General features: G+C 40.2%; 4 protein-coding genes across 5 annotated transcripts; 2 read left to right on the top strand and 2 right to left on the bottom strand.

Annotated features, from left to right (window-relative positions):
- The first annotated feature begins 1,148 nt into the window (after nt 1–1,148).
- Nucleotides 1,149–3,072, top strand: LOC121975978 (LRR receptor-like serine/threonine-protein kinase ER1). 2 transcript variants are annotated; one of them, XM_042527929.1, is made up of 2 exons: nt 1,149–1,675; nt 1,763–3,072. In XM_042527929.1, exons 1-2 carry the CDS (start codon nt 1,342–1,344, stop codon nt 2,530–2,532), a joined length of 1,104 nt encoding a protein of 367 aa, XP_042383863.1. In that variant the 5' UTR covers nt 1,149–1,341; the 3' UTR covers nt 2,533–3,072. The 2 variants fall into 2 exon arrangements, with proteins under 2 accessions (XP_042383863.1, XP_042383862.1); XM_042527928.1 differs by having other exon boundaries at nt 1,150–2,642; nt 2,775–3,072.
- A 47-nt stretch (nt 3,073–3,119) lies between these two features.
- LOC121975979 (WAT1-related protein At5g07050-like) lies at nt 3,120–5,045 on the bottom strand. Its single transcript, XM_042527930.1, has 7 exons — nt 4,742–5,045; nt 4,611–4,673; nt 4,423–4,539; nt 3,937–4,189; nt 3,710–3,868; nt 3,480–3,631; nt 3,120–3,407 (listed from the first exon to the last, which is right to left on the bottom strand). The coding sequence occupies exons 1-7, from the start codon at nt 4,945–4,947 to the stop codon at nt 3,215–3,217; spliced, it is 1,143 nt and encodes a 380-aa protein (XP_042383864.1). The 5' UTR covers nt 4,948–5,045; the 3' UTR covers nt 3,120–3,214.
- Nucleotides 5,046–12,685: 7,640 nt separating this feature from the next.
- On the bottom strand, nt 12,686–13,448 carry LOC121978514 (glycerol-3-phosphate acyltransferase 1-like). Its single transcript, XM_042530852.1, has 2 exons — nt 13,098–13,448; nt 12,686–13,021 (listed from the first exon to the last, which is right to left on the bottom strand). The coding sequence occupies exons 1-2, from the start codon at nt 13,446–13,448 to the stop codon at nt 12,686–12,688; spliced, it is 687 nt and encodes a 228-aa protein (XP_042386786.1).
- A 222-nt stretch (nt 13,449–13,670) lies between these two features.
- LOC121978513 (pyruvate dehydrogenase (acetyl-transferring) kinase, mitochondrial-like) lies at nt 13,671–14,872 on the top strand. Its single transcript, XM_042530851.1, has 2 exons — nt 13,671–13,812; nt 14,603–14,872. Exons 1-2 carry the CDS (start codon nt 13,690–13,692, stop codon nt 14,870–14,872), a joined length of 393 nt encoding a protein of 130 aa, XP_042386785.1. The 5' UTR covers nt 13,671–13,689.
- The last annotated feature ends 4,976 nt before the right edge of the window (nt 14,873–19,848 follow it).

The raw sequence follows: 19,848 nt of genomic DNA, 5'->3' as shown, positions 1-19,848 counted from the left end.
TCTTGCCTTCTTTGTGTTGTTGCCGAGCTCATCGAAACTAATTGATATTACTAATTAAGAAGATAAAACTTTTCTCTTTTACTTCTTCCTTTCTATCTTCTCTTCTCTATTTTTCTCAAAAGTAATATTTTTTCTCAAAGCAATAGTCTTCCTAAAGGAGTAACTTATTCTATTTTTTTTTTTTCATGTTTTGTTAATTGAAGGATATTTGTTTCATTAATTAAAGGATATTTGTAAAGCATTAATTTTATTTTATTAGGTTGTTATTTAATACGATTATTTAAATCGTAATAAAAATCTCATATTCATGAATACAAAATATTATGAGGAAACAAGATTACAAATAATTTTTCTATTTTGAATCATAGATAAACTTTGAAGATTGATAAATTATTGTTTCAACTAGAACCACATGCTAAGATTAAAATTTTTAAATCTAAGTTTATTTTCAACTTTTTTTATTTTAAATTTAAATTTTTGGATGATAAAAACACTAATATTTAGAATTTTTTAAAACCACTCTATCGAAAATACTAACTATACGACTAGTGACATGGTTTGTTATAGAAGCCAACTTTAGTTTTTTTTTTTAATTGAAAAACAGAATTTTACTTTGTGTTGCTTCAAATTCAAATCTATTTTTAATATGTTTTTTTTAATTCCTTTTCTATTGAAAAACATTAATCTATTTATTTTACTAATGAGATATATTTACACATGGAAAGTATAAGATTATCCTGATCCTATGATAATTATGCTCATAATTAAACACAATTAAAGGGCCAGTAATACTTATCCCTCTAATTCACCCAATTTCACGTGGCACTCACGTGAAGTGAGGCTGCAAAGGCATGTACGGATGTACCAGTGCCAATAAGGCAATAACGCTTAACCGGCCACAGGGCGCGTGAAAAATTCGACCGTTGCCATCCTGCCCTATACTACTAATTATGCGACTGCTACTTTGTTGAGGAAAAAACGAATTCTTATCCGCCTCCCATTTGGATAGCCCACTTGGTTACCCTTCTCCTTGTACCTCCTTTTTCTGGGCCCATTTAGTTTCGGGGGCCAGCAAAATGGAACCGTGAAGGGGGAGGATTGAGGCATCGTGTCTCTTGTCGTGTCTATTGCCGCCGCCTTCTCCAAGCGGATGAAAGGAAAGCCACGAGTTGAGCTTCTTCTTCCTCTTCTCGCTTCTCTCTCTCCCTCTCCCTCTCTCTCCGGTTCCACCATTAAAGCGCTCACGCCATCCTCAACGAGAAAACACCCGAGCAAGGCTGTCTTCTGCACCTCCGCCTTTCACGCACATCCACACTTCCATTGGAACTGGACCAGGAGGTGATGCAGATGGGGTGGCGGCGCTTTGTGACGGTGGCGGTGATGGTGGTAAGTTTCAGGGCTGCGGCGGCGGTTCTGGACCCTGTGGACTTCTTGGCATTGCAGTCCATCCGCAAGGGCCTCGAGGACATGCCTGGATCGGATTTCTTCTCGTCCTGGGACTTCACTGCCGACCCCTGCGCCTTCACCGGCGTGTTCTGCGCCAGGGATCGCGTCGTGACGCTAGCACTCGGTGATCCACGCGCGGGGGCTCCGGGACTGCTGGGCCGACTCGACCCCGCGATCGGTCTACTTACCGCGCTTGCCGAGCTCTCCCTCCTCCCGGGCCGCGTCTCTGGTCCCATTCCTGATACTCTTGCTGATTGCTTTGACCTCCGTTTCGTCGCTCTTAGTAAGAATCTGCTTTCCGGCGCCGTCCCCGCAGGTCTCGGCGGCCTTCCCCGCCTTCGCACCCTCGATCTCAGCTATAACCTACTCTCTGGTCCAGTCCCCGAGTCACTCGCTTCCGCGCCAGTGCTCTCCAACCTCATTCTCTGCCACAATCAGCTCTCCGGTTTCCTCCCGCCCTTCCCAGCCTCCTCCTCGCTCCTCCGACTCGATCTCAAGCACAACCAGCTCTCCGGCCCCCTCCCGCCGTTGCCGACCTCGCTACAGTACCTCGCCCTCTGCTCCAATGCCCTCGCCGGCCGCATCGACTCAGTGCTCCCGCCCCTCACGCGGCTCAATTTCCTCGACCTCAGCTCGAATGTGCTCGAGGGCCCGATCCCGGAGGCCGTGTTCGCGTTCCAGCTCGCCGCACTCCGGCTGCAGCGCAACGCCTTCTCCGGGCCGTTGGCGCCCCCGCAAGAGGACGTTGTCATCCCGGTGGTAGACCTGAGCTACAATCGCCTGTGGGGGGCCGTGCCACCGCAGCTGGCCGCTGTGGGCCGCCTCTACCTCAACAACAACCGGTTCACCGGGGAGGTGCCCCCCCGCTTGGTACAGGGGCTCAGCAACGGCATGCAGTTGCTCTACCTGCAGCACAACTTCTTGACAGGGATCAAGATCGGTCCGGCAGCCGTCGCCCTCCCCGCCGGTGCGTCTCTCTGCCTGCAGTACAACTGCATGGTGCCGCCCTTCGACACGCCATGCCCGCTCAAGGCCGGCTCGCAGAGGATGCGCCCCCTCGACCAATGCCCCGAGTGGCGTGCCTAATTCCATCGAAATCAAAAGTAACGGACTAAACAAGATTCTTTGATTGGTTATTGTCCGTGGGAAAATGAAGACTGCTGATGCATGTGAACCAAAAAAATAGCAATTTTCTGGTGAGTTCTCCTTCTAAATTAAGTTTTCATTCATTGGTAAAGTTATAGTTTTTTTTCCAAGTGTTGGTATAATTCTATTGTTTTTTCATGTATATATTTCACAATATATGAGATTAATAAATTGTTATATAGAAGGGAAAAGTAATGTTGGGCAAAGAGATGTTAATATTGTCGTGTATAGTGAAACACCTGCAAGAGTGCATCTTGAAAGAGTGCAAGGTCAGCCCAAGTTTTGCTCAGTTTATTCCATCAGATGCTTGCCACCATTAAATGCTTTAAAAAACAGTCTGGGTGCTGACTCCTGAGTATTGACTGGCACAAACTGGAAAATCATACATGTTGACAGTAAAAAAAGGTCTTGATTGCCATTTTTCCTGCAACTTGCTATTACATGAAGAGCTGAAAACAAGAACTAGATGAAGCTAAAAAGCGCAGAAAGATGAAAAGTGGCTTTAGCCCTTGATTCCACACACCTTGTATCGATATATTCGACAATGAGATACTCGAAATCCCTTTCTCACCTTCACTGATTTACTATGATCTGAACACTAACTTCTACAGCAGCCTCATCCTCAGCAGATCATGTCATGTTCTTCTTTTGCTGTGGCCTTCTCCACTACATCATCTGGTTCCATGACTCCTTGAGCTTCCTTCATGGCCATTGGAATTTCCATGGCCTCCATCTGCTTCTTCTCCTTGTCTTCCTTGTGCTTTCCCCAGAGAACCGAGTACAGGCCAGCAACAATAAGGACTGCACCAATCACACTACAAGAGAAATAGTGGAAATTTTGGTTATTCAGCAAGGTTATATGAATGGTTTGACTGTTAGTGTCTCACCCTCCCAAATATATTTTCTCTGCAAGAATGAAAGAGCCCATTATGGCCACTATAATCATCATCAAAGGGCTGAAGGCAGATGCGAAGACTGGTCCTTTGTCTTGAATCACCAAACCTTGTACGTGGTAGGCAATACCGGATGTCACTATACCCTACACACCAAAAGTGTCCTTAATTCTGAGTCCTAGATTGCGCACACAAAGTTAAGGAGGAGAAGAAAAGAGACTAACAGCATAGGCAGCAGCAAGGAGGTTCATGTCGAACCCGATGCTCCACACAGAAAACTTGTGCTCCATAACAAAGGTGACAACAATGGCTTGGAGAGTGCCAATAAGGCATATCAATGTGGTGAGCGAGAAGTGGGCTCTGTATCTCTCCAATGCTGCAGTCTGTTGAAGCATAACAAGTCCAATTCAGTTGGCTATGACACAGAACACAAAGTTTTGATATACATCACCTGAAGGACAAAGAAAGATGCCCACGCAAGAGTTGCAATGATGAGGAAGATGCAGCCCATGAACCAGTTCTTGCCAGACGAATCATCGGTGGCTGAGTCAGATTCGCTGGGATGAATGGGCATGTACTTGGTCCAGACCATGTGCATGATAGGTCCTTTGTAGAGGGTCATCAGCATGGCTCCAGCTACTGTCACCAGAGTTCCAATCAACTTGGCTTGGCTCCTCACTTGTTTCAGGTCAAGCCTCTCCATCCTGTCATTTAGTTTATTTATATATTGCAATTTTGAGTTCTATAAGTTTTATATGGTTTCTATAACTAAAAAAATATAGTACATGAGCATATGAAACTGCAGTAGATGACTGCATAGCATCTCATCATATCTTGCACTATAGTTCATATAGTACAGTTTTAAATTTGCTTCAATAGATCCTTTAGTAGTTCATATCCCACTTGAAAAGAAGCTTTTAATTCTCTACTTAATTACCTGAATATGATGGCCAACACAAATGTCATGGCAGGTAACATGTTGCTCATTGCGCAAGAGAAGGTTGGTGAGGTGAACTTCAAGCCAGCATAGTAGAAGTTCTGGTCGATGACCGGCCTTCAAATTTTACACATGAAACTATTACTAATTCATTAGATGCTGAACATTATGTTGGTGCAAGTACTGACCCGAGCAGTCCAAGCGCAAATATTTGCATAAAGATTGGCCAAGTCATCCTCGGACGTGAATTCCTATTCGTTAAAAATGCCTTCAGCATTTTATGAGATTTGAACTAAAAATGTATGCTGGATCAATCTACCTCTCAAGAATGAGGGCGAACGGGGCAATGGAGAGAGTGGCAAAGGCGTGTCGATAGACCACCAGGACATAGTGGCTCATGCCATGGTTGAGGGAGAATTTGGTGAGGATGTTCATGCCTGCATAGCCAAATTGGAGCGAGATCATTGCAAGGTAAGGCTTGCAAGTCACAAAGTACCTGCTCCATCTTCCTTGGTTATTCTTCATTTCGGAAACTTGACTGTTGTGGAACAACTTCGTAATCAAAGACAATGGGTATTTATCGACAGAGAATGAGTTTGCGATCCAGTAGCTTGGTATGAGATCGGCTGGAAGTCTCCATGGAGCCCATTAACTTGGTAGTGACAGGAATTTGGGATGTGTCACTGATGCACTAGCTCAGCACTCGAGTGGTGCACGATTGATGATGCACCCATACAATGAAGCATTTTGGGTGTGCTTTCTTGCACTGGCTGATCCATGCTTCCTGCTTATCAACACTACACAGGTTACTTGTGGAGGGACAAAACTTCGAGTGTATAAAGAACAAGTGTTTGTACATGAAATACAAAATGGATACACAGAGGCAGATTCCATAGAATCGTAAGATATCCAAATTCCTATCCAGGAAGAACAACGATCCCTGTCTTGGAGAAGAACAGGTTGAAGCACAAGTGGAAGGAGTTGAGTTTTCTTGGGTTGCAGTAAGATGAGTCATTCATGCAACATTCACTAAAGTTTTGCATTAGAATAAAAGACTGGTGCTCATCCAAGAAGGCAAGTGTTCTTTTTGTGCTATTCTGTTGTATTGGTGGCAATGTGTTGTCTGAGTGGGATGCATATTATTCATGAAAAAGGTGAGCATTTATTTTTTTATACAAAGGTGTGTGTATAGAAATACATACACAATCTTGCAAAGGACTTTCATCACATACCTCACATTATTTTCAATTCTCCTAATGGTTTTTGTGCAGATTATTCGTAACATCCGTTGTGGAAAGCAGTTAAGTAAAACAATGGATTGATGAACGAAATGTTCTCTTTTTTTAAAAATTTAGTAGCAACAGGATTGAAACTAAGATACTTCTATGCTTGTTTTGTTCATAGGTACGGTTTGGGTAAATAACGTGAAGATCTATAATGAGAGAGAGGTGCTAGATGAATGAATCATATGACAAAAAAAAGGTGATTCGTTCGGCTCCGTTAATTCGTTCTTAGTTCAATATGAAGGAGGTAAATCACGGATGACTACTAGTCATTAGTGTTGGTGGCCAAGGCATAGGGGAAGACATGCTCGGATGCGCCGAGTTTCGATCTCATGACCTTGTGGCAACATCCCATGTCTTAATGTTATGAAGCCGTAAGTGCACGACTACGTCGTCAATAATAAAAATATCAATCCCACAGGGACTGTTAATTGAGCACTAGTTGACTTCACACAGCGAATTTCCTAGACAAATGAAAGGTTGGTTGGAAAAAAGATAGAGAGAGAAAGATTAAGGAGAAGGAGAGAGAGAAGAAATAAGAGATGATCTTAGAAAGGAATGGATGATAGATGCTAGGATTTCTATTTTGTTATGATCCTAGTTAATGTCCCTATGCATTATTCATCTACTTAACTCCATGCTTATACTCATGTAGGGCTTCTAACTAAAGCTTAGCACAACCCCGCGTAGGTTATATTGGAGAGTCTATCCAAGTTCTAACGTCATTAAGTACAGAGGTAACCTACGAAGTCCGGTTAAGAGGGAATCCTTGTCACTAGGACCCCGATCATATGTTCCTAGATTACACAGTCACTTTCTAACGGTAGCACTAGAGTATCCACTTCAATTAGAATGTCATAACAAAAGTTAGTCCCTATGTTAAGATCATTTGACTCTATAAAGTAGGTAAGTATCGATGTCCTCTATCATTAAGGGCATAATATGTCTGACTGAATGAGTATCCTCTGCCACTAAGGATCCCTCGATTATCCAGTCTAATAACAACCTTAACATAGAGACAAACCTCTCACGTCTACATGTTTATACCATTCACACATTTTGTCAAACATATCGTCAAACATATAAAAAGCATAACACATGGAACAAGTAGTAAACACATCATTACATAGGAAAATATCCAAATATAAGTTCATACATCAACATTACAACACAACTACTTTCTACATCCTAGATATGAAGAATCTACTGCATTACAAGGGATTACAATTCAAAGACTAAGAAAGAAACAGACTACAACTCAATACATAGAGATAGAGAAAAGAGATGTTATCTTTGAAGGGTAGCACCCTTAGAAGGGCTCCCTTGCTCCGAAGATGGATGGATCTTGAAGGAGAAGAGCTTTAGGGCTTCCCTCTAAGGGGAGAACCCTTCCCCAATGAGAGGGATGAAGTCCCCAATCCCAAGATGAGTGAAAAAAATAAGATTCTTGACCCTTTTATACCTCCTCCAAACTGTCGAGGAAAATCATGATTATAGGGGTCCGGTAAATCGAATTTTTCACCTATTAAACCCAGTTTTCTCGTAATTCACCCTAAATCAAAGTTGTAGTATACAATTTGATATTTGGATCGAGTCCTGGCTCCAACCAAGCCGAAAGTTATGGTAGTTCAAAGTTTGATTTGCAGTCTTGGCGGAGAGTGTGGCATGACCGAGAATGGGATGTATGGCCGTGCATTTTAGCATGGCTAGACCTTGTTAACATTTGTTGGACTCTGAAGCAAAGTTATAGAGCTTGAAATTAGCTACATTTTGATGCTTGGAACAACCCGTAACTCCAACTGAGCGTAAAGTTATGGTTATTTCAAAATTCATCTACAATCTGGCCAAATTACAACACGACCTTGTTTTAGCTCAATGATAACTAGCATTTTTATATGTTATTTTGGATCTTGGACTTGATATTTTTATCTTCTCGTATGCTTAATCCCGTATTTATATCATGTTTTACGAGTTGAGTTTTATTGCAGCGTTGATATAATTTTTCCTATATTTTCTGGCATTTTATCTAAAATTGTGCATCTTATTTGTAGGGAAGCAATCTGGAAGATCTGGACCATCCATAGAGATTATCCTCATCCAAGTACAATTCATCTCCAATTTGGATCAAGAGAAGAGCCCAATTTGAGCCAACAATTCAACTCTTAAAGCCCACTCTTCTCAATCCCATTCTAAGAGCTCCAATTCAAACCCAATCACAAAGGCCCAATTCATCCAATTTGAAGCCCAATTTGAACCTTACCTTAATGAACCGGATTTAGCTTTAGTGGATCTACCTTCTCAACCAAAACCCAAGATCCGAAACCCGTTAAGAAACCCTCTTCTTCTCCTCACGCACGGCACAGTAGCGGTGGGCTCGCGTTTTCCTCTTCCAGCGGCTAGGGCACACCAGCGCCACCTCTCCTTCCTTTCTTCTCTCCGGCCGGCGGCTTCTCCTCTTTCCTTCCTTGCCGCCGGCCGGTCCTCCACATCCTTTCCCTCTTCCTGGCGTCTGCATCGGCTAGGGCACGTGAGTCCGACGCCCTTTCCTCCTTCTCCCGATCGAAGACGCTGAAGTTGACAGTGGCAGCACCAGCGGATTTGCACCAGCGACGTTCACTGGGCCTCGCTGGAGAGGTTTCTCCAGAAGGTTCCTCATCTCCCTCGCACCCCCTCCGAGTTCCTCTGCTGGAAACGGTGAAGAAAGCAGAGATTCTCGGCGGGTAGCGAGCCTCGGTTTTTCTTCGGCATTCATCCACCTCGTTCCCTTTCGTGTGAGTCTCTGCTGGACACGGTGAAGAAGGTGGCAGATTCCAGTTAGGCGGCGAGTTCGTGCCCTTCTCAGACTCTCATATTTCCACTTCATCATCAGCACTCAGAGGCTACTGCCGGAAACGGTGAAGAAGGAGATCCAAGTTACTCTGCCGGACACGGTGAAGAAAGCATCAGTAACTCGGATTTCCAGCAGCCCCTGTTTCCACTTTGCCGGAGATACTGTTCACTCAGCAGCTTTCCAAGGAGAGGTTTCTTCAAGGATTTCGCGCTTCCATCGTCGTAAATTGTAGTTCCGACCAGTAACGTCAGCTGTCCACCGGATCCAGGAGTTTTCCGAGTGACAGCGGTCTTCTTCCTCGGTGATTCTGTAGTGACAGACAGAATACTTTGCGTGTTTTATTGTGGAGAAGTGGATTGGTTAATTAGGATTTATTTGTTGTTCTTGTTTCATTTTATAGTTAAGTTCTTATGCTTGTTTAATGTGTAGTTGTTAGTTTAATTTCGTGTTCGATCTTCGTATGATGCATGTTAATTAGTTTTGGTACTTTGTTTAGTTCATTATGTATGATTGTTAATCTTGTATCATAGCGTGACAATATGGTACAAGTTTAGCTTTTATGCATAATTAGGTTTCGTATCATTGTCGTTAAGTTTGTTTAGTTAATTGTCTTTGAGTATTGCTTTCTTTATTAATGTTTCTTGGATCCTCATAGTGTAGAGTGACACTGCATTATGAGTTTATATTTGCTGTTTAGTTAGGATTTCCTTATTTGCATTAGGTGTAGAAATTCCAAAACAAAACCCCATTGTTCGATTTCGTCTGAGAGCAAATGTCCTATCACTGTTTCCACGTGAGAGACGACCCGGTCCTCTACTATACTACCTTAGTGTAGGTTAAGGGGTTCGGTTGAGTATAAATGAATTAATTTGATTTACGAGTGTGACAGACTCGTTGTCACTCAACACACGGTCTCATGCTCTCCTCCACACGGTCGTGCCTAGAGGCATGACCGTGGCGTGTTAGCCTCAGCGGAAGAAGCACTGTCGTGCCATTTGGCATGACCACCACATGATTAGCCTCTGGAAGATGGGCACGGTCATGCCAATGGGCACGGCCTGATCTTGATTCAGCTCCGAAGGGGAGGCACGACCTGAACATAGTGTGGCTCTGGAAGGGGGCACGACCGTTACTCAAGTCACAACCTACTCCAAATTCACCTTGGGGGATAGCACACGGTCGTGCCAATTGGCATGACCAGGTTGTTACATCTTCGCTTATTACTTCAATATGTGCTTTCGCTCCAATATGCGTCTTGTCAATCAAAACATGTAAAGAACAGGATATAATAAACATAGATTATACTAATGAAATATAAGTAGATATATGTCAAAACATGCATAAAAATATATATAATCTACGCACATCATACCTCTAGACTTAAACATTTGCTTGCCCTCAAGCAAAAACTGCATCTAAACTCATGTGGTTAAATAGTGCATCGTAATCACTAGCGAATCCATCTAACCCTATTGAATGATTTCATTGATGAGCAAAATACAAAATAGTCTTAGTATGACCTAAGTAGTAGTCCTCTGTGCTTAGTGTGATAGTGACCTAAGTTTTCCAAATTTCAATCTCTAAGTCTAGTCAAGTCTTCATAAAATTGTGTTTCTTATGCTTCTAGTGAGAGACACTTATCTATCATATGCTTGGTTCATATCTTTAAAACTACACAAGGTCTCAAATGACTACTCGGAATCAAGAGAAATATAATATTTATTTCCTCAGTAACCTAACTTGGTCTCAAAGGGGTAAATTATTAGTTTCCCTTATTCATATGATTTTTCTTTTTCTTTCTTTTGCTTTTTTTGGGTACTTCAAAAGTGTAACACTAACACAAATGCAAATGCAGGGATTTTGGTTTTTCTAAGTGAGTTGTCATGACTCGAGATCATTTAGTAATTAAAATGTAATTAAGAGGTTACCTTAGAAACACAAGAATTAGTTGAATTTTATGAATTATGACTATTTTCAAAGTTATCTACTATGAAAACTAGATATAGTGTATAGAGATCCTAAAACAATATCAATACTTAAACTCTTACGGTAAAAATGTTGCTCACTTCATGCTATCATAGATAGAAATATATATATCACTAAACATACTAGCATCATAAGTAACCAATAAACCACATGAAATCTAGAACAAACGTACTAGTATTTTGCATTAAGGAACAAACAATCATGATGAATGATGCAATTAGAAAAATTTTATTATGTAAAAAGAAATGTACAAAAACTAAGAGATATGACAAACACTAAACTAAACCCAAACATCCCTTAAATTTAAACTTTTCATTGTTCCAATGAAAACTAGAAATATAATATGGAGGAGATTTTGAAGTTAGAGAAGTTACCAAGTGATAAGACATTCATGTTCTGAAGATATTTCCCTATATGTGATTTACACTCCTCCACAACTTAGAATCCTACAAAAAGAAATAGACAAGAAAAATTAAGGAGAGAAATTAGGGTTATTACGAAGAAAGAAAAGAAACTAGAAAAAACTAAAAACATAAATGAAGACAAGGAAGATAAACTTGGGTTGCCCCCAAGAAGTGCTTGTTTAAGATCATTAGCTCGCCCCCTTATTTGGTTCACTTAAATCATGATCTTGTCGGAGTGAGATACCTCCAAACTTTCTGACTAATGGCCCAAAATGTGGAGGGAGCTTTCATCGTGGGAATCACATCTTGAGGAATTACTCTCTCCTTCTTCTTCTCCTTAAAGATGCTTCTTGGCGATAGGAGAAGGTTCACTTGAAGTACCTAGGCCAAGAGCACGATGAGCACAATTGATGTTGAGGCCTTTTTCTGATGAAAGTGAAGTATAGGCAGAGGTGGAAACATCCAGCATTCAGAGGGTTGCACACAAATATTAACATCTACTTTCTCTATAATCTCATCATCAATCAAGCATGTACTGTTAGAAGTTGCAGCAAGAACAACAACAAGATTGGTTGAAGATGCATCAATGGTCCTATCAGTGTCCGGAGTATTATTAAATACATCATCGCTATGCAAAACAGTAGAGGAGTCATGTAGAGCTGTAGAATTATGATCACAATCGCCTTCAGCTTTACATTCCATCCCCTCCGAATCACCTTCAACTGAGGCTCTAAATCTGGACTTGACACATCAACTTGCTATAGGGATCAGAGAAACAAGATCCTCTCTTGCATCAAGAGCACTTCTAATTCTTGTATTTTGGTCTTTATCTGATTGGGAGTAGGAATATTTGAGTTTTGGGAGTTCTCCCAGTCTATCAACTCATAATGTTGCAACTGTTGTGACCCATTTAATAGTGAATTATCTTGAAATTCTGATGGACTTTGATTTGCTTGAGAAGACTACTCAACACTTTGAATGTTATTGTACTCAAAATTCTGATAATCCATCCCATCTTGATTGTAGTACTACAACAAAATCGCTCATAGACATCAGTGGAACAACAACGGTTTTAGGCTAAAACCGATGTCTTTGAGTATTTTACACCGGTTTTTCTAAAAACCGGTGTCTATGAGCGCAGATTTTAGCTCATAGACATTGGTTTTTTAGGCGATGTCTATGAGCGCCCTTTTTTTGGTTAATAGATACCGATTTTAACATCGGTTTTTAAAATCCGATGTTAATGAACCCAAATAATATTTTAATTTTTCCCCACAAGCCAAAATCTGCACACTGTGAATTCCCTCCAAACCTAAATCTTTATCACGCCCTTCCTCCGCGCGACATCTCTCTCGCGATAACCTAAACCTCCGACCATCCGACCATCCGACCATCTCTCTCAGCCTAAACCTAAACCTCCGACCATCTCTCTCAACCTCATCTCCCTCTTCCCCCCTTCCTAGATCCTCTCCCGATCAGGATCAAGACACGACGAACTTGCTTCTTCGTCCAACCACACCGCATCTCCTCCAACTCCTCCATTTGGTTGAGAAGAGGAGGCCTTGGTAGCGTACAGCATTCCCACCCACGCGTCCAGAGCCACCGGCACCACCTCCTCCGCCACCTCCGCGAACAGCGGGCTGAACCGTAGCCGCCGCCGCCTCGGCCGCCGACCTGCCGCGCCGCGCCGCCCCGCCGCCGGTGTTCACCCCCGTCCCGGTCTTCACCTGGACCGGCGCCTACTTCGGTATCAACGCCGGCTACGCCTTCGACGCCAGCGACCGCAACACCGGCAACACCTTCGCCGTCCCCTTCTTCTCCCCGTTCGCTTTCCCATCTCCGGCCCTCCGGAATCGGATTCCGGTGATGGCGGCGATGAAGATGGATATTTTATAAGGGAAAACGATCCCCATCGCGATCCTGAACACGACCAAAGGGATTGCCACGGGTATCCACATGAAGAACGCCATCATCTCGCATGGTGTCGGGAGAAAAGCCAGTCTTCCGTCATGGAACACAAGTGGCTTCGGGTACTTGTTTCTCGGCATTTTGCTGCTCTCACTCCTTGATTCCTCCTCTCTCACGACATAAATTTTCTGAAAAATAAAACAATCACTTTTAACTCATATCTTTGATCGACTAACGTGGAATCGAAAGAAATGCAGGTCCAACCTTGGCCGAGAGTTGGTGGTGGTGGACGTTGGAGAGGTTCACAATGGCCACACCGGCCTTGACCATGTCCCTGAGAGCTCTCTGTTTGTCAGGCCAAGAGATGACCCCCGTGAAGTAGCAGCCCTTCACCACCTGCAGCTCCGCCCCCACCACCTCCCCCACCTCTAAGTACTCCTTCAAGAATCCCTCCACCATGAGCCTCGGCAAGGTGGTGAGCACAACAGCTCGCCTCCCTTTCAGCACCTCGCATGCATGCAGATGGAGGTTCTCCAAGAAAATTTTCGGCAGCACAGTCCTAGCGATCAGCCGCAAGTCCCCCGTCCTCAGCCCGCAGAAGGTCACGAAGGCCATGATCCTCATCCCAAACTCGTGCTTCCCCAAGAGACACAAGGTAGGGGAGAGCGCGAGGAGGAGGAATTAGTATAACCAATCCTCTCGTTTCAGAGTAATATGATTATAACTTTCTTTTTGTTTGAGGTTCACATCCTTACTGTATAAATAATTTTTTGATGATATTGTATATATGACTTATCTGATTATTTCTTTCAACTTGCTACTGTGGACCAGGTATGTTCCTTCTCATTTGCACCTTATGGTCTTTGAGTTGGTAAAAAACTCTCTGCGTGCGGTTCAAGAATGTTTTATGAATTCTGATAAGAATGCCCCTCCTGTTAGAATTATTGTCGCTGATGGGATTGAAGATGTTACAATAAAGGTACGATACCAATAAATACTTAATCTTCAATTACTGTTATTCTGCTTGGTAAGCAAGATTGCAATACTTCAAGAATAAGAAAGGATTAGTTAAAAATTCATGCTGTCTTGGCAAGTTGCAGAATTTGAATTTAACACAGAATACTAGGTACTCTAGAAAATAGAAACTAGATGTAGTGAAGATGAAAAATATGAATTTAAATTATATTTTCTTTGGGAATTCTTGACAGTTACTGATGTCTTGCAGGCATTTTTTATTTCTTGAAAAGTGTTGATACTGCAGAACCACCAGATGTAGATTTGCAAGACAGAGAACAATTATACATTGAAGAACATAATTGGACTAACTCCTCACTCTTTAAAGTGGTTAATCAGATTTATCAGAAAACTATTACAAATGAAAGTTAGGGAAATTCTCAAATATTTCATGAATTTGGGGCTCATTGCTACTGGTTATTTTTAAACCAGACAATGATTATGTGAAATCCAAGAGTCTTCCACTTTGTCTATATCTGACTATATGCATACAAGAATACGTCAGAGCCTGTTGAAAATCTTTTACTGCCAACATGTATATCAGCATCTGCTGTTGATACAAGTATAACACTCGGATAAATGCAAAAATTTTCTAATTTTTGTAATTTATCTTCTTCTTAATATCATTAAATTATATCTTATGGCATTTCTCTGTTTGTTAATACTCATGGTTCGAGGAATTTCTTGTTACATATCAATCATCTAGTTTTTCTAGCTTTGGAATACTGATCTTGATATGCTATCAATTATTTCAGATATCAGATGAAGGGGGTGGCATACCAAGAAGTGGTCTTCCAAAGATTTTCACATATCTCTATAGCACTGCTAAAAATCCACTCGAGGAAAACGATGAAGGAAGCTCAGATGGAGTAATTATGGCTGGTTATGGTTATGGGCTTCCAATTAGTCGTCTCTATGCTCGCTATTTTGGTGGTGATTTACAAATTATCTCTATGGAAGGATATGATAAATCCAATTCTTTCTTTATGCAATACTTAATCTCAAGTTCAATTTGTCCTGCTTGAATTCCAATATAGCTCATTCATTGCCTATTATGTTGCCAATACTTATTCGTGATTTACAAACTCGTGCTTGCTATGATTTTTTGATACAAACCGGATGCTATGCTTTTGTTACAATGATTTTTTTTATACAAACCGAATGCTATGCTTTTGTTACAAACCATATACTAGTTGGAGACTAAATGATTGCCTAAGAAGAAAGGAATTAGAGATTAGGAGATGCAGTGAGTAGAGTGGCTGGATAAGCTATCTTAAATGGTAACCTTAGGATTAAAGGATTGATACTCGAATTTAACCTAACCTATTAAGATAAATGGGTAATCAATACTAATCCTTATTTTGATTGTTTAAATGTTGGGCTCCTGTTTCATAGCAAAAGGTTCATTTTGTGACTCTAAACTAAGTTTTTTTTTTTTATTGTTTAAGTGTATTTTCTGAATTTTGAGAACTAATTTTTTTTTTGTACATCTACCATCAAGTATGACCCTACTTAACCAGATATACACTTTTAGACCCCCATCTTCATGCACTTGGCTAACTGTAACCCGCGAGGTCTTCTGACTTTGTGTTTTTTAGTTCAGGGTCTACTAGTTTACTTATCTCTTCTGGGTTTTGAAGATACTTTGTGGCCTGTATAACATAGAAGAACAATGAGCCGTGGATATATAGCATGAATCTACTAATATGAATCACAAACTGTTGGATCAAGAAGGATATATCTTGAGACTAGCGAACCCAAAGGGCAAACAATGTTATGTCTTTTCCAACTAATGAATCTCCAAAGGGAAGATAATGTTGAAAGAAACTTGTGATTTGCAGTGAGGCTATGGTTTCCTCAGTTGGGATGTGATAAGGTAGCTAAATAGAGGTAATACAACCTTTAACTTACCCTGACTATTGTATGAACTGATTAGAGGGCTTGTTGAGAATTAAGCTTCTAAACTACATGGAACAAATGATTATCGGAAGTTTGTAGGAAATAAGAACAAATTTGGGTTTATGATTTCAATGTCTGTTCTTGAGTATTAAATATTTTCAAATATGCATCTTACCCAATTTATCAGACACCCTCTTTCCTTGCAATATGGAGGTCTTCCACTGATTATTTCCAGTAAAACTACTCCAAAAGCAAAGATGTTAGCTTGAATTTCCATTTCTTGTTGCTCTCGAGGAACATGGGCGGCCGATTTAACCCTAAGAAAGGCATGGCGTTTGAGGGTTCTATCTTCGACGCCGGGCCGATTTTTGAGTCCTATGGCATAGCTCACGGATAGGCAGGTCGATTGCTCGATTTTTGAGTTGGCCATCATCATCATCTCCCTGTTGCTGGAGAAGGGACTTCATCATGTCCGGGAGGTGAGTCAGAGCTTCACTTTTTCTGATATGTGTTTGGGTATTTTTCTTGACAGGAAAGTTGTCCGGGAGGTGATTCTTTGTTTTTTTGTCCCAGATTTGCATCCTTGGATCCTAGTTTGAGTGGTAAAAGTGCAGAACCAGTATATCGTGATGCAAAAGGTTTGAGTTCTCTGACACAGCATTGAATTTGAAATTTTTTCATGTACATTTGGAAGCCCAGATTCTACCGATTTTGTAGTTTTATATTTGCATGTTTCTGACTGCTGAGTGACTGAATTATTTTCTGCAGGAAAAGCTATTTCAACGGAAGAGCTACTGAAACCAAAGGAGGAAGAGAAACCAAAGGTATTTTTCACACACTTCATCTTTGATTTGGTGGTCATGTTTACCATACGTGTCAGTTAATTCCCAAGAGCTATATTTTTTTGTTTCACTTTTATTGTTAGCTATATGAGCACAACATGCTATGCTTTTGATTTATTATTACAGCTATTTATCAGAAAGGAGAATTATTGGTACACTTTTGATTGTTTAATTATAGGCTCTCTTAGTTGGAAGCAAGTGTAGTGTTGATTGTGTAGGAGTGATTTGTAACCCTTATTATTATTTATTAGTTTTTGCACTATTTTTTATGTTGGATCCATTGCTGTCTAGTTGATTTTTATTTGCTCATTTTGTTTCTTTAAGTTCACTTCCATTTGCAATCTCTTCATATATTAGTGACTAATGGTTGGTTGCTGTTCCTGGATTTGTTATAGCGCTATTGGTTGTTTCTACTAAAGAAAGTTAAATTTTATCAGGAATATTCTTCTGTGATCTTCCTACACAATTGGGAGACTTTGTAAAACCAAAGTAACTAATTTATTAGGTTGAAATGATAGATAGATGAGTGATCTCAGTCTTGGCATGACTAACATTTTTTTTTTTATGTTCAAAACCTTTCATTTTGTTTTGTATGGTTCTCTCTAAGAGCATGGACCTAGTTATCTTTTGACAGCTGAATATGATTCTTTTACTTCATTTGTAACTGCAAATTCAACTTTCTGATACCTTGTGAATCACTGAAGATCCTTATTGCAAGCATTGAAGTAAGCATTGATGTGGTTGAGATAAATGATGAATATGTCTCTTTTTAAGCATTCAAATTAGTCATCTTGTTACCTGATGCTCTTACTACTTTTTCAACTATGATTTTTGGTCTTGATTTACTAATATATTATTTATGTATTTTTACAGTTTACAAATCTCAAGTACTCCAGAGTTGAAATTGATGAAGTGCAGTTCGAGTGGGCTGAATGCATGCTAGATTACATTTGAGACAGTTGTACCTTGATGTGTTAACAGAATGTTATACTTTGATTTTGATATCTATTAGCTAGCTTTTGATGTAAAAAGAATGTTTGGGTATTTTATGGATATTGTTGTAAGAAGATTATTTATATAATTTGTGAATATTTGTGTATTTTATGGATATTATTGAATGAAGAATATTTGTACAATTTGTGTTTTTTTTTTTTTGTTATTGTCGGTTTTAAAATCAAATCTGTGCTGTTAAAAAATATACATATTACATCGGTTTTCCACCGATGTAAAACCGGTGTTATAAAGTAATATTACATCGGTTATTTACCGCTGCCAAAACTGGTGTTATTAACATACAATATTACATCGGTTTTACACCGTTGATGAAACGGTGTCGTTAAGTGATACTACACCGGTTAATAACCGATTCGAAGACCGGTGTCGTTAAGTGATACTACACGGGTTTTAACTCGATGTCTAAAATGACAGACTTTTAACATCGGCTTCATAGATATCGGTCGAAAATCAAATAGACACCGGTGGAAAACCGATGTATATGAGCGATTTTGTTGTAGTAGTGAGTCAGGGATATGCTACTATGGAATTAATTGTTCACTCTGCTATGAAATTAGCTGGGGTTAAAAGTTCTGAATTTGATGATTTTCCTAGTCATAGCTAGAAATACTAGGAACTGAATCACACATGTCTTGATGTACATGTTGAAATAGATTCTGAAGTTCCAGGAAAAATGTAGCAGCCTTTTGGAAGAAGTGACATATAGCAGCTGGATGAGATGAGCTACCATAAATCATGCAGATATCATTAATTAATTTCGTGGAAGGGCCAACTTCATTTTAGAAAAGGTGGAATATGACACTCGGATGAGCTTGACTACCACATACACTGTAGATGTTCGATATTTGCTCATCATCAAAATTATACTTTGCATTTAAGCCTCTAGGTTACCAAGAAAGGTACTTATCCATGGCTAAAGAATTTTTTTGTCTCACCTGAAATAATAGAAATAAAATCACAAGATATCGTGAGTAATCATGATATAACACATGGATATGTAGAAGATCTGAAATAATTAAGGCATTCAGCCAATTTTTGTTTTGAATAAAAAAAATAAATGCATGGATATGTAGAAGATCTGAAATAATTAAGGCATTCAGCCAATTTTTGTTTTGAATAAAAAAAATAAATGCAGAATTAAAAAACAAGAAAGAAAGTGCATAATGAAACAAGAAAGAAAGTGCAAAAGTAAAAGTAAAAAAAAAATGTCTAGAGTAACTCATATACTAATCAACTAATGTTAATACGAGCAGCCTCCGACAATGACGCCAAAAACTTATTACGAAGCCGTAAATGCATGGTTACGTCATCAAAATAAAAGTATCGATCCCACATGGACTGTTGATTAAGCACTAGTTGACTTCGCACAACGAATTCTCTAGATAAACGAAAGGTTGGTTGGAAAAGAGAGAGAGTGAGAGAAAGATTAAGTAGAATGAGAGAGAAGGAATAAGAGATGATCTTAGAAGGGGATGGATGATAGATGCTACGATTTTGGTTTCGTTACGATGCTATTTAATGTCCCTATGCATTGTTCATCTATCTAACTCCATCCTTACACTTGTGTAGGGATTTTAACTAAAGCCTAGCATAACCCCTGCGTAGGTTGCACTGGAGAGTCTATCCAAGTTCTAACACCATTAAGTAGAGAGGTAACCTAGGAAGTCCGGTTAAGAGAAAATCTTTATCACTAGGACTCCCCGGTCATACGTTGCTAGATTACACAATCACTTCCTAACGGTAGCACTGGAGTATCCACTTCAATTAGAATACCCTAACAAGAATTAATTCCTATGTTAAGATCTTTTGACTCTAGAAAGTGGGTAAGTATCAATGTCCCCTGTCACTAAGGGCATAATATGTCCGGTTGAATAAGTATCCTCTATCACTAAGGACCCCCCGATTATCCAGTCTAGTAGCAACCTTAACATAGAGATAAACCTCTCACATCTACATATTTATACCATTCACATATTTTGTCAAATATATCGTCAAACATATAAAAGGCATAACACATAGAACAAGTAGTAAACACATCATTGCATAGGAAAATGTTCAAATACAAGTTCATACATCAACATCACAACATAACTATTTTCTACATTCTAGATCTGAAGAATCTACTTCATTACAAGAGATTACAATCTGAAGACGAAAAAAGAAACAAATTACAATTCAATACATGGAGATAGAGAGAAGAGATGCTTATCTTTGAAGCGTAACATCCTTAGAAGTACTCCCTTACT

The sequence above is a fragment of the Zingiber officinale genome, chromosome 4B (assembly GCF_018446385.1).
Source record: "Zingiber officinale cultivar Zhangliang chromosome 4B, Zo_v1.1, whole genome shotgun sequence".
Lineage (NCBI taxonomy): Eukaryota > Viridiplantae > Streptophyta > Magnoliopsida > Zingiberales > Zingiberaceae > Zingiber > Zingiber officinale.
The sequence above is the reverse complement of the archived record's forward strand: the minus strand, read 5'-3'. Positions and strand labels throughout refer to the sequence as shown.